General features: G+C 39.8%; 1 protein-coding gene across 1 annotated transcript; it reads right to left on the bottom strand.

Annotated features, from left to right (window-relative positions):
- Positions 1-9104: 9104 nt before the first annotated feature.
- On the bottom strand, positions 9105-12460 carry nkx2.3 (NK2 homeobox 3). The gene is made up of 2 exons (XM_061790045.1): positions 11879-12460; positions 9105-10126 (listed from the first exon to the last, which is right to left on the bottom strand). Exons 1-2 carry the CDS (start codon positions 12246-12248, stop codon positions 9486-9488), a joined length of 1011 nt encoding a protein of 336 aa, XP_061646029.1. The 5' UTR covers positions 12249-12460; the 3' UTR covers positions 9105-9485.
- Positions 12461-13893: the final 1433 nt, after the last annotated feature.

Here is a 13893-nt window from a genome sequence, read left to right as displayed (position 1 = left end):
TGTTGGCGTTTCTTTCTGAATACTTTAGATAAAGTCAAACAAGTACTATTCCTAGAATCAATACCAGTGGGACATTGGAAGATTCCAGCTTACAGTAGAACATCAAACTTGGATTTCAATTAAGTTTGAAACGAGTAAAATGGTTTTGTCTTTAGTGCAGGAGGCAGCGTGAAAATACACAAGCCCAAATGTAGAAGAGGTAGGCAAGTCTTCAGGACGGTGAAAAAAATGAGGTGCCATACTGTCAATTTCCTAAAAATAACTAATAGCGTGCGACCTCATGTGCCTGAATGCACCTCATTGCACCCCATCAATGTCCGGAGCCGGGCATGCTCCTGATGAGACCACAGCTGTATAAAAGAAAGTCTGGACACTGAAGTGCCTGCACCGCTGTGTCGGTGCTTAAGTCCATGTTGCGTGATTTATGGATGCCAGACAAGGTGCGCAAATGCATCAGTTCTTGTCTTGGTAATCAAATCCTATTTCTCTTAGGAGATCACTCTGATGCCGTGGAATCTCTTTGCAGACCATGGCTTGTGCTGGATGTGACAACAAAAAGGTCACGGAAAGCCTACTAGAACAGCTTAACTTTATTTTGGGGTTAATTGGAGGTACTTCAAACGGTGGTAGGTGTAGATAATGCATATATCAGCTGTATCTGGTTCAGCCTGAGTGAAGTTTCCTGAGCGTGAAGGCTGCTTTTTATCTCAAGTCTTCATCGTAGCTGGTGTAGAAAGAATGTAAAAATAAAAATATTCACAGCACGAACTTGCCGAAAAACAACTTGCCAACTGTGTCTGTTAGTAAAAAAAAAAAAAAGGTGTCCAAATCTCCAACGTGGCCTGTGCAAGTGTTATCTTAGGCCGTTTCTTACTTTCTTTTAAACGCACACACACACACACATACTCATGTACAGTATCATTGCTGAAAAATACCCATAGTGTTGACAAAGGCCTGGCAGATGGACATAGGCACATGCTCCCTTGTGTACTGTTACGAGCCTGTGTTTTGGAAACTCAAGCCTCTGCTCAAAGCCCCTTAGAGCAAGCACCTGTGGACATTTTCATATTTTCACACACACACACCAAGGCAATTTCGGAACGTGAAACTCATCCTCTGCGTCAGTTCGCCCCCAAAAAAGTTATATGACCGAACTGTTGTTTCTGTTGTTTCATCAGGGGAAACACTTTTTTATTTTATTTTATTTTGTTTTTTTAAATAAAATCACACATTTTTGTAATTGTGGCCTTCATGAGCGTGTGTGTAACATTGCACCATTGTTATGGATGAATGCAGGTGTCCTCCACTTTCTCTCCCACTCACGCCCATGCCTCTTTTCTTTTTGAAAATGCGTGCGAGGTCATTAAATCTTCATTGGAACACTTCAGATGCAACTTAAGATCCAGCACACAGCTCCTGTGCACATCCACGCTCACGTGCAAAGAGCAGTGTGTGTGTGTGTGTGTGCACTAAAGCAACACAGGTGCAGTCAGGGACACTGAAGAGGAAACAGACCTCCCTGCCCTTTAGAACTTGATCTTGAAAAGGAAGCTGTCTTCTGTCTCTGTCAAATTAGCCGAGCCGCTGTGCCTTCCAGCTCTTGTCAGGACTAACAGCTCTGATGACACCTTTGCACCTTCTTGAACTACCACACTCCTCTACCCCACTGATTAAAAGTATCAGTTCATGGATGAAACGCAAATCCATGACAGGGACTTTTTTTCGGACAGGAATAGTCTTTATAGTCCTGATTCAAATGTTCTGCCATTTTTTCAGGTCATCAAAAAAAGCGTGTTTCTGTCTGGAACTGCCAGGTGATTCTGCTATTCTGTTCCACTTTTAACCCTTAACTTAACCCACTCCAGGGGCCCTGGATGGTGCCCAAAAATAGCAGGAATCTCACTTTTCTTTGGGCTCCATTTTTGGCTATTTTTCAGGTCCACCTCTGTTGCAGAATGGAATTTCTGGTTGGGATCCGTTTTCCAGACAGGAGGGCAAGGAAACTGTACCAGACCCAAAAATAGAATGAAATGTTGGTCTTCAACCATTTGTTGTCCTAAAGTTGGGTTTGGCTCTTTCTGCCAGGGATCCTTTTCCAGCTTGGAATGCCTGGATCCAACACCAGGGTCCCTGCCTGGAACTTAAAAGAGCATAAAATCACACTTACGGTGGGATTTTTGTTTTCTTCTTCATATATGCAATTGTTGTAAAATCACATTTCTGCCCCTCCTGGATCCAAACATTTTTGGGGGTCAATTCTTGGACACTTTTTCAGGTCCGAGGTGGTCCGGCAGGTGCTGCCTGGGCCCCTTTACTTGCCAGGAACACCCTGAAACATTAGGAAAGGAAATCAGGGAAACTATTGGACCTAAAAATTCTATTAAAATGCAGTTTGCCATGGGTTCATCCATCCATCCATTTTCTGAGCCGCTTCTTCTCACTAGGGTCGCGGGTGTGCTGGAGCCTATCCCAGCTGTCATCGGGCAGGAGGCAGGGTACACCCTGAACTGGTTTCCAGCCAATCGCAGGGCACATAGAAACAAACAACAATTCGCACTCACAGTCATGCCTACGGGCAATTTAGAGTCTCCCCCCCCCCCACACCACACCACACACACACACAGTTATGCCTGCACCCCTTCTTCAAGAATTGAAAACATCAATTCAATTTTAAGAGGCATTGAGTGCTGGAATGGAAGATGGGAATTTATGAGCCCTTTAAATTGGGTCATATCTTCATATTCCATCTTCTTGTCTAAGCTAATCAATAACAATTCAAAACACTTCGATTCTCACAGTGGTTACTGCTTCTTTTAAGAATTTCTGAGCTTTTGGATCCTTGTTGTCCCATTTATCCTCTCAGATGAGAACATTAGTGTGTTTGTTTACTTTAGTACTGCCTTTGTGAGTCAGAACTCTTTCAATCAATTTAACAGGGAAAGCTGGAGATGCAGAAAAACGATTCTTGATATTCACCTGTTTGTTCAAAACAACTGATCTGTCTTGATGCCAGAGAGAAGAAAGTGTACTGATTATGTCACTTCAAATTGTGTGGAAAGAAGTAAACCCTTCGAGAAATCGGAGAGGCCACATAGGGATGGTGTGCTTGGATTGTGATGGATGTGGCGTCCCATAGGGGAGCTGATATAGTTTAGTATAGAGGTCTTGAGGTTTCACTGTAAATGTTTACATTCCCTAGTGCACTGATGTTATCTGCTAAATGTTTCTGGAACAAGCCTGGAAATCTCCCTGGGTGAGATTGTGCACACATGAGACTGGGTCAAACTAACAGTCTTTAACCATGAACCCCAGTAGATCCTAAATCCCGTTCTCTGTCTGGTAAGGACCAGTAGAAACACACCTACAGTACTTTCCTCAAATCGATGAGACCTGCAGTTTTGCAAGAACACTTCTTTAAATGTTGCAGCCACTTTAGGCCATTTGACTGTCTGATTTTACACATTATAAAATCAACACTGTCATGACTCGAGAAGGTGGACAGGTTGTATTGGAGTTATAGTGACTCCAGTGGTCAAATAGATGTATTCCTGTGTGTGTAGATTTGTCCAGATTGGTGCAGTCTTCTAAAATTGGTTTTGCTAAATGGATCTGTCCGACTGAACTGTTTTATATAGATCCATAAAAACATTTGCAGAGTACCTTACCTATATAGGCATTTTTAGTCCCCGTGATACTCGTCTTCATCATCCCTAAGGGCACTTCGACTGCATGGCACATTCCTCAATGTGGACCCCATCAGTCGTCTTCTGGACTGCTGCTGCTTTGTGGATGACCTTCCCTTCTTCCTCCTGATGAAGATGCTTGTCCAACTCCTGCCAGCTCTGCTCTCCATGCACCATCTGTGGCTGACAGGGAACATTCATTCGTTTGCCTATTCTTGCAGCAGTCATGATCATGTCTGACATTTTGGGACTTATGGAAAGAAAAACATATAAATTCACTGGCCAGAAGATTAGGTACACCTAATGTAATCCAATACAGGAATTCTGCAGAATGCTCTGTTTTGATTGACACTGTCAAAGAGGTATTAATTCAACAAAGCTTGTTTTTGTAGTGTGTAGTGGTGTAGAGCAGAGCTGCATGAGCACTCTTTCTAATATTTTGGTTAGGTCGTTTAGCGACATGAGTGTCAAAATATTAGGAACAGCTGTCTGTATAACGCAGCGACAATCTACAGCACTACAAACCGCAATAATGAATGTTTTTGTTGGGTGCACACAAGGACAAAAATGTAAATCATGTACATATTGTTGAATGAAAACCTCTTGACTGTGTAAATCAAAACAGAATTTTCTTGATTTTTGATTGTATCCTAACGAAGTATTCGATGACTGTATACTCATTCACAGTGAAATTTCAATCGTGGGTCTACATTTTTTCTGAAGTTTGGGAGCTCAAATCTATTATTGAATTTTTTGCCGACTCTCACTGATCATTTTTTGACTTGATTTAGATGTCCATCATTTTGCAAAATATAGAATACATTATTGATAAAATAATAGCATTCCATTGATTCAAAATGAAAGACAAAATTGTTTAACGCCATGCGCATTCCTCAATCTTACTGGTTTTCATTGCCTCTCATTTATCTGTATAGGAATTACATGATTAAACATATTTGATAAAGGTTCAGATTTGTGACAATAAAGATTTTTAAATGCGAGAATGTGACAAGGTCCATGCTGTCAAAAACCTTTCAGGAATGCATTATATTGATATGCATAATTGTCGAATCGTCACAATATTTCTTGCCATAACATTACGGCACTCAAAAATACAGCACAGTGGCATCTTAAACTCAAAACCTAGTCACAATTTTAGGTACACCTGCACAATCTTATTCAATTCAGGCACTGTATCAACACCTCAGCCTTTACTGACAATGTCATAGCAGTGTTAATTGAACAATGTTTATTATTGTGGTTGTAGTTTGCGGTGGTGTGAAATTGCATTATACTGAGTTGTTTGTAATGGCTTGTCCCTAAATACATGACACGGTATATAAATATATATACACTATATATAACCATAAATGTGTCGACCTGAGACTTTAGTTGCCACTAATGTGAGCCACCTTACATGAGTGAAATGGATGAAATGGCCAAGGAGCGAACAGCGCCCCCGCGAGGTAGCCATTGGAGACAATCATCTGCGTCCATTGAAATGCAATCTCAACCAGCGTCACTCTGTCAACCGGCCCCTATTATATATTTTTTTCATCCCAACTAAATACACGGACAAACATTATTTTTGCTGCTATACTAATTTGCGGCATACTGTACATCCCTCACTTAACACCACGTTTTAGCTATGTGTTCTAAAACCTGCACTTTGCTTTACACTGAAAGACATTTTTGCACAGGAAAGGTTTTCAAACGACAACTTATCCTCCACTGCAATTTCCAAATTGGTCAGAATATGGACAATCATTTTATATATATTTGAATTTAATTACAATACCAGCCAATTATTTGGGCATTGGGCTTGACCTTTGGTGTGCATACTGGAAGCCTGCTGAAATTGCTTGGGCTTAAACTGTTTTGTTTTCTCTTGTCTGAAGAAGTGCTTCCCATTTGAAGCCATGAAGAGAATTGCGCAGAGTTCCTTTCTTTCTGTATGAGACTAATGATGCTCCATCGTCTCTGCTCAAAAAGCTGGACTCTGCGTATCGTGCTGCTATACGCTTGGTAACAGGTGCGGGTTCTCACAAATCAATCATTAGGATGGTCCTCTCTGTATCAAAGAAGACAATCTCACATGTTGATTTTGAGCTTGTATATATATATATATGTATATATATATTGTGCTATATATCCTGTATGTCCAGACTAGTATCCTTTTACACTTTTAATACCAGACAAGCTGCAAATAAAATGGTTTTAAATGATCCTTTGATGCAGTCCGAGCTTGGCAAAGGGGCATGATCTTACTGTCCCCCATTTGTACGGAATGAGCTGCAAAAGAAACGTTGTCTGGAAACACTCCCAACCGTGAGCGTCTTCAAAGGTATGTTATAAGTAGCCCTACAGGAAACATGTAACTGCTTTACCTGATGCTGTCGCTGACTCGATTATGCTTCTTGCCTCCGCCCCAGTAGTCTACTGTGTGTGTGTTTTTAAAAAATTATTATTATTGTTTGTTTGCTTGTTTTAATGTTCCTTTTTTGTGTGTGTGTTTCGTCTATATTAAAACTTTCTGTGTGCCATCGTGGCCTATAGGACCTATAGGACCCGGGAAGAAGAGATCTTGTATCTCAATGGGATAATTTCTGGATAAATAAAGGATATAAAGAAGTGTCAATCAAAACTGAGCATCTTTTAATGTATTGTTTGATTGCGCTGATGTACCTAATGTTGTTCCCACTGAGTGTAATTTAGCTTCTTAAATATCTTTAACATAGTTACATTTGTATCCACTGAATTGTTCCAATGTGAGAGACATTTTTCTCTTGCACAATCATGGCTCGCCAATTTTTCAATATTATGTTATAATTCGCAATATAAACAGGTCTTTGGAATTTGTTCAAATTCAACATCTTAGTATAATTACAATTTATGAAACAAATCTTGGGGTTTTATTTTCTTGACTGCTATATTATTTGGTGCTGTACTGTTACATTGCTGCCTATGCTGCTTTGCTGACCTTGTACTTACTTACTAAAAATATAGGTCCAATTCATTGTTACTCATTGGCGACATTTTAAGCAAAGTTATGGTCATTGGGTGGATAAAATGGCCCTTGATAAAGGGTGTGCGTGTGTGTGTGTTTGTGTGTTGTTTATTCAACCAAACATTACTTTCCCTTATGAATGTCTGCCAGCTTAGTGCTATCACAAAATACAAAACACCATAGACGAGCTAACAAAACTGGGATATTTTTTTTAACACAAATGGTGCGGCAACACACGCGGACAGACCAATATAACAACAATACAGGCATATATTATTCATCACCTGCGGAAAACGACTAAAATTACTCCACCATCAAATTCACGTGTATATTTTATACTGCACCCTGGTGGCCAACGTGCACACATCAAGAAGGAGCTTCACAATGGCCATTGAATTAGCGCATGAAAAATATGAGCTGAAACTGTTGAATTCTTTCCATTCGATTAAATAATGTTATTATTGTATGAGTGTTATTTTTCCTATTATTGATATTACCCATGCAGTCATTTCAATGGGGGAACAAATTCAACTCCTACGTGAAGGCACCGTGTGTGGTATGGTGGCATCGCTGCAGCTTTGTTAACCTCCATAAAGGTAATTGTAATAAAGGTCCAATATTTGCCTTTTCTTTTCAGTAGGTGAGATTTTGTGCATCGCTTTGGCCCTCTGAGGACTTCCTAAAATGTCCCCCGATAGGTGAAAGGTCCCCCAGCCCTGATTAGGTGCTCCTGTGTGTTTTAGTGTTTGGACTGGTTGCCATGGGAAGCTTTTGTCCGGGGGACGCCACCTCAGATGAGCCCTGCTATCTTTGGAGGCACGCAGATAGCGATCGCTGCACTCTGCCGTCGTCCGGCCTGCGTCCTCAGGCACCGCCGTCCTGTCGCCAGCTCTATTTACACTGTAGCAGCGCCGCGCACCGCGAACGCAGCGACCAGGGGGAAGTGAGTGTCCATCACGGAGACAAACGTTCTGTTTATGTTGTCATTCGGCTCCATTAGTGACAGCGTGGAAGGACGCGTTTAGAGCCCCGCTAATGGACTCTAATGAACCCAGCGCGTGTTCGTCCATGGAGGAGTACGCAGTCCTATGCGGTTTAATACATATGTTTCATCATCATTCTTGTATTCCTATTTTTTTTTTTAACTCGTCCTTTGAGGTTGTCTGGTTATTGTCCATCTGTAAATCCTGACCGGAAGTGCATTCTCAAAGTTTCTGGTTCTCGTCTCAGCAAATACTCCTTGGAACGTTCTCACAGGAAAGACACAAATACTATTTAAAGATTAGTGTCACTTTTTAAAAAGATAGCACAAGGCATTTTTTTTATTAGGTTCATGCTGGTGTCTTAAAATAGTTTTTGTTTTTTTTCACATATAATTTTGACATGGGAGTTCAACATTGTTCCTGCAACTTAACATTACAGGATTGTTTTTTGTGTGTGTTTGTTTTTTGCTTTAAATGTTCTCTCTTTTTGCATTGTTTAATAATTAACTTCATGTCACACTGAAAATGAATGATCTGTTTCACTGCCTGCTACATGTTTTAATATGACTCGACACGTAATATAATTACATAGTGTAAAGAGAGGTCACATGCACTAAATGCCTTCTTCTTGTGTTGCCGTTGAATTTTCCTTTTATTTTAATCCAATAGAAGGGGGCGTGTGATTGTGCTCATTATAACATTTCTATAAAAATACAATATAAACAAAAAAAATACCAATATATAAAGTACCAAGACATACCTGAATATTGAGCAACCATAGTAATTTAAAATGTAGTGAAAATCGGAGCCACACACCTCAATATGAGGCAGTCAGTGAGTTCTTGGATTTTTTTCTAATGCAGCCAATTAATGAAAAACGTATAATATAATAAACGTTTGGATTCATTTTATATATGAATTGTATTTGTATTAGATGGTTATATGATTGTTATAAATATAATTAGAATTTTTTAAAATAAGTAAAATATTTTCCGGTGTATTTTCTTTCAGTGAATACCCTCTAAAGGGCTAAATGTAAAAAGATATTTACATGATTTTTTTTTTTAATGGAAAAAAATTAGTAGAGGAAAGTCTAAGTTTCTGGTGTTGAAATTTTGAATTTTCAAATATTTCAATAAGGTAAATGTAAAAATATAATTAATATAAATAATCTGTTCGCAAACATTGGCTGCATCAACTCATCAAAATAATAATAACAATAATAAATAAATACATTTTTAAAAAATGCGTGTGTTGGAGGTTTTAATACACAGTCACACACTTTCCAAGCAAAATTTAAAAATGAATACCACTGTCTTCATTGAATTATTTCATAATATCATTATCAGTTTATTGAACTATACGGGCGTAAACAGCCATAAATACAACTGCCCCATTAATTAACTAAAAAAAAGATGTGTCACACGTGCATGTTGTGAAGGAAAATCAATATTTATATATCATAATAATAATAATAACAGGTATCCCAATGATGATCTTATTCATTCTCACAATTAACCTGCAAGATCATCAATTGGTAATTCACGGTGAAAATCTTTCAACTGGATGACTTTTTTCAGCTGAATATTACAGCATCTTCATTGATAACATTTTCCCATGCTGTCTTTATGGTACTGCATTTATTTCAGTCAACCTTTTTACATGTTGGTTCCACTCCATTCAGAAAGAGGCCAGCATTTTCTTTTCTTTTTTAAATTGCAGTTGTCATGTCATGTCATTTCATTTGATCGCATTGACTGTTCTGTGTCATCGCCAAAATGTATACATCCCAGCTGCGCGTCCGCAGGTGCTTCACCATGCCCTGATGCCCTGCAGAGTCCCCTGGCACGGAGGGACCACCGTCCCCTGCGCGGACTGGCTCTGCGTCTGCGCGCCCAGGGAGCCCAAATTCATGTTCACGAAGGCGTTGGCGGTGCTGGAGGCCGGCAGAGCAGGTAAACTCGTACAAGAATAAGTGTTGGTGTACACCGAGTTGTTGTAGCTGTAGGCCGGGTAGCCGTTGTAGGCGTACGGGCTCGGAGCTCCCACGGCCGGGTAGGAAGTGTTATAGGTCGGGGATCCAGTCAAACAAGGCCTGCCGTCCCGCACCAGAACCGGCACGGCCACCCTCCTGGGCGGCGGAGGACCCGGTGGGTGATGGTGATGGTGGTGATGGTGGTGGTGTCCGGCCATCTCCAAAGTCTTGTCCTGCCGCTGCCTCTTGCACTTGTACCTCCGGTTCTGGAACCAGATCTTCACCTGCGTCGGCGTGAGTTTGAGCGAGGCGGCCAGGTGCTCTCTCTCCGGGGCGGACAGGTAGCGCTGCCGCTTGAAGCGACGCTCCAGCTCGAACACCTGAGTCTGAGAGAAGAGCACCCGAGGCTTCCTCCTGGTCCTCTGCTGCTTGCCCGGCGGCTTCTCGGCCTCCTCGCCCCGCAACGCACCGCCGAACTCTGCGTGACGACCGATGCAAATTGTTGAGGCCAAATTCACAACATTCATATTCAATTCATAGAATTGACCACTTTATATCGAGGTGCACCAACTGTGCACGACTCCATTTCTTTCCACGCCATATTCTGCTTCAGATTCCTTTCAGAGGAAAACTAAAACTAACATTCCAATGTGTTCTATTACCATTCAAAGTGATTGCTTTTCCTGTGTTCCTTGCATTTATTGGAAAAATCAGGCCCGCTACATTTTTAGATGATATTGATATCATTAATTTAAATACAAATATTCTTACTATTTCTCGTGGGATGCTTACAGTTGACCTAAAAAAAAAAAAATCAATTTTAATAATAATATCTTCCGATAATATTGAGTGCAGGATCTATCTATCTATCTATCTATCTATCTATCTATCTATCTATCTATCTATCTATCTATCTATCTATCTATCTATCTATCTATCTATCTATCAGCAATTTTAAATATATATTTGTATAGAATATTGCTGAGTGAAGTCAAAATATTATTATAAAAACGTGATTGTTGCAAGATGCGAATATTGTACATTTTGTTGAAAAAAAAATCCGACAATTTTAATCAAATTATGTTAGATAATGATTTAAAAAATTTTTTTTTAAAAATCTGATCCAAAACGTAATTCCTGCATGAGATGCTTATTTGACATACAAAATCAGCCAATTTAAGAATATGTTTTTAGATATTGATATTAAAATTCTAAATATGATTAAAAAATGGATTATTTCTAGTGGGATGCTTATACTGTACACTTTATTGACACACAAATCCTTCTAATTAAATTATTTAATATATATTTTAGATTCAATTCTTATTTTAAAAACGTGATTATTTCTCGTGGCAATTTTAGAGGTAATTGTATTAGCGGGGGGAAAAAAACAAATTCAGAATGCACTTGAATATATTTACTGATAAAATAACTACACCCTTCTGTGTCAGATGAACGTCTGCAGTGGACGCCAATGTCTATTAACGTTCTTTATAAAATATATGTGCATGTAAGTATTAAAGATGCTGAGTAGACAAATTACACTCAGCGGTCACACTTCATTATGTACCCCTCGCATCCATCTGATGAAATCTAATACAAAATAATAATGATCAGTTTTGAGCTGTTAAGAGTGCTAATTGACATAACAATATATTTCTTATTGCGGTTGTGGTTGGCAGTGGTGTCAAACGTGACAGGTGCTGCTCATATTCCTTACGTAAACAAGCAAATGAGCATTATTGTCGAGGAAGTGAACTATCGATCAGACTATCAGATTAATTTCATGGATTTGAAACAAATCTTGTCAGTGTGATAAAGTGTAGATATAAAATAATGAACATATGGTTACATGAATGCCTATGCGAAAGTGTCAATCAAAACCCAACTGTCAAAAGTATATATATATATATATATATACACATATATATATATATATATATTAATGTACAATTCTTGTGTTGGCGCTTGTGAGTGTGCCTGATAATGTGGCCATTGAGTGTTTGCAGTTTTATTGTCACTTTATTTTGTGTTTTGGGGCAATTACGAGTTTATTTCAACAAGGTGCGTCTCTGTTCTGATCAAGTAGGATTTGGTTCATCGTGGAGACACATTGAATGCGAGCAATGTGAATTTAAATTTGAACTCTTGTACGTTATTAAAAAAGCTTCTATAAGACACATGAACATTGTCATTAATTAAAAATAATAATAATGTTTGCTGCACTCACTGGCGTCTCGATCCTCCTGCTCGGTGTCCAGTTCCAAGTCCACAGGGTGGATCTGCGCCGGGTTTCCGAACATCTCCACCGGCAGCCCGGACTCCGCGTGCAGCCGATCCGGTCCGGCGAGCGCGCCGAGGAACGACATCCTCTCGTCGCCCTCCGAACTGATGGGACTCGGGCTGTCCCTGCGGGCCAGCATGCAGGAGGGCGGCGAGTGGGCTCGGAAGGCTCCGGACTGCAAGGGGAACGCGCCGGACAGACCCGAGAGGCAGGAGATGAACTGGAACTCTTGAGATTGCTGCTGCAGCTCCAACTTCAAGATGTCCTTGACCGAAAAAGGCGTGCTGGAGGATGTTATAACCGGACTGGGGAGCATGCTGTCCACCGGGAAATATCTTGATGCGTCCAAAGGAAGAGAAAGCTCCGTGCGTAAACCTGTGTTGTTGTTGTTGTTGTTGTTGTTTTTCTTCTTCTTCTTCTTTCAAAACAAGACGGTCTGTGGAGACATCCCTCTCTTTCGGCTTCACGTCAATGACTGCGGGGTGAGGTGGGAAAGAGAGGAGGGGGTGGGAGGTGTGGGGTGGGGTGGGGGATCCTGTTTGGTTGGCTCAATCTTAAAAGAGAAAGAGAAGGATGAGCCAAGATGCTGTCCTCTCCCTTCCTGAAGGGGCTGATTGAGATTCAGTCTCTCGCTCTCTCTCTCGCTCTCTTTCTCTCTCTCTCTCTCTCTCTCTCTCTCTTCTCTCTCTCTCTCTATCTGCATGCGTGTGATCACTTTAATCCACTTTTCGATCACCCCTCCCTATTGAAAGTGACAGGACAGTAGTTCTCAAACATTTTTAGACTAAGTACCATCTTTTAAAAAAAACCCAAAAAACAACTTAGCTCTCCGAGTACCACCATCGTGACTAACATTAAAATACAGTAACGTAATAGGCCCAAGTGTTTATCAACCATTGGAAAGATGTTTTATACTTTAAAAAGTATATTAATTGTTGTAAGGCACTGTAACATTATGCATGGTTTGAGTGCGTTTAAATATAGGAAAAGATAAAAAATAAAATAAAATGTATCCTACTTCACTGCGATTGGCTGGCAACCAGTTCAGGGTGTACCCCGCCTCCTGCCCGATGACAGCTGGGATAGGCTCCAGCACGCCCGCGACCCTAGTGAGGAGAAGCGGCTCAGAAAATGGATGGATGGATGGATATCCTACTTCAATTATTGAATTCAAATGCATTAGTTAAAAAAAAAGTTTAATAAATGTTTTAAAATAAGCAGTTCTTAAAGATTACATTAAGATTTATTGTAAAATAAAAAAGTTACATACAGCCAAATTGTACTTAGAAATGTACTGTACTTAAAATCAATAACGTACTGTGCTGGATAGCAAACTTGTAAGCATATATGCGTAATTATATTGCACATTTTAAATGTTGCAAATTTAATTTGCATTCAATTTAGTGATTCTTTCAGCACCACAAAAACCCCGAAGACCATTTTGGCAACACACATAACAAACAAGCAATGAAGAAACGATATTTCTTTTTCCGATGAATTTAGCAAGAAGTTGAAGAAGCATTTGTATTTATTTATCATCTGCTGAATGTCAGCCCCCGTCCATCTAAATCGTCCCATTACCACTATAGATTAGGCATATCTTTGTTTCCTGTCCCGGCTATAAGGGATAAGATAACAATGCTTAGACGGAGCGAAATACTCCAGAAAAAGATGTCCGAGAATGTATTTTGGATTTGTAACGTCTATTTATGAAGCGATCATTTCAAGAAAATAATAGCTATTAAATTTAGATGTGATACTGTCCTCTGCCTTCACACGAAAACCTTAATTAAGCAATCTGCTACATTGAATTAAACATTAATTGTCTTCGTAGTCTTGTTCGCATTATTTTATTCCAATTGTCATATGAAATTAAGGACAAAATATAAGGTAACTCCTTGTGGAGTATTTTTTCATCACGTTTTATTTTTATTTTTATAACAATAAGTCTGAGGTTTTGT

This window comes from Phyllopteryx taeniolatus, chromosome 11 (genome assembly GCF_024500385.1).
Source record: "Phyllopteryx taeniolatus isolate TA_2022b chromosome 11, UOR_Ptae_1.2, whole genome shotgun sequence".
NCBI lineage: Eukaryota > Metazoa > Chordata > Actinopteri > Syngnathiformes > Syngnathidae > Phyllopteryx > Phyllopteryx taeniolatus.
Note: the sequence above shows the minus strand (reverse complement) of the source record. Positions and strands in the feature narration are given on the sequence as shown.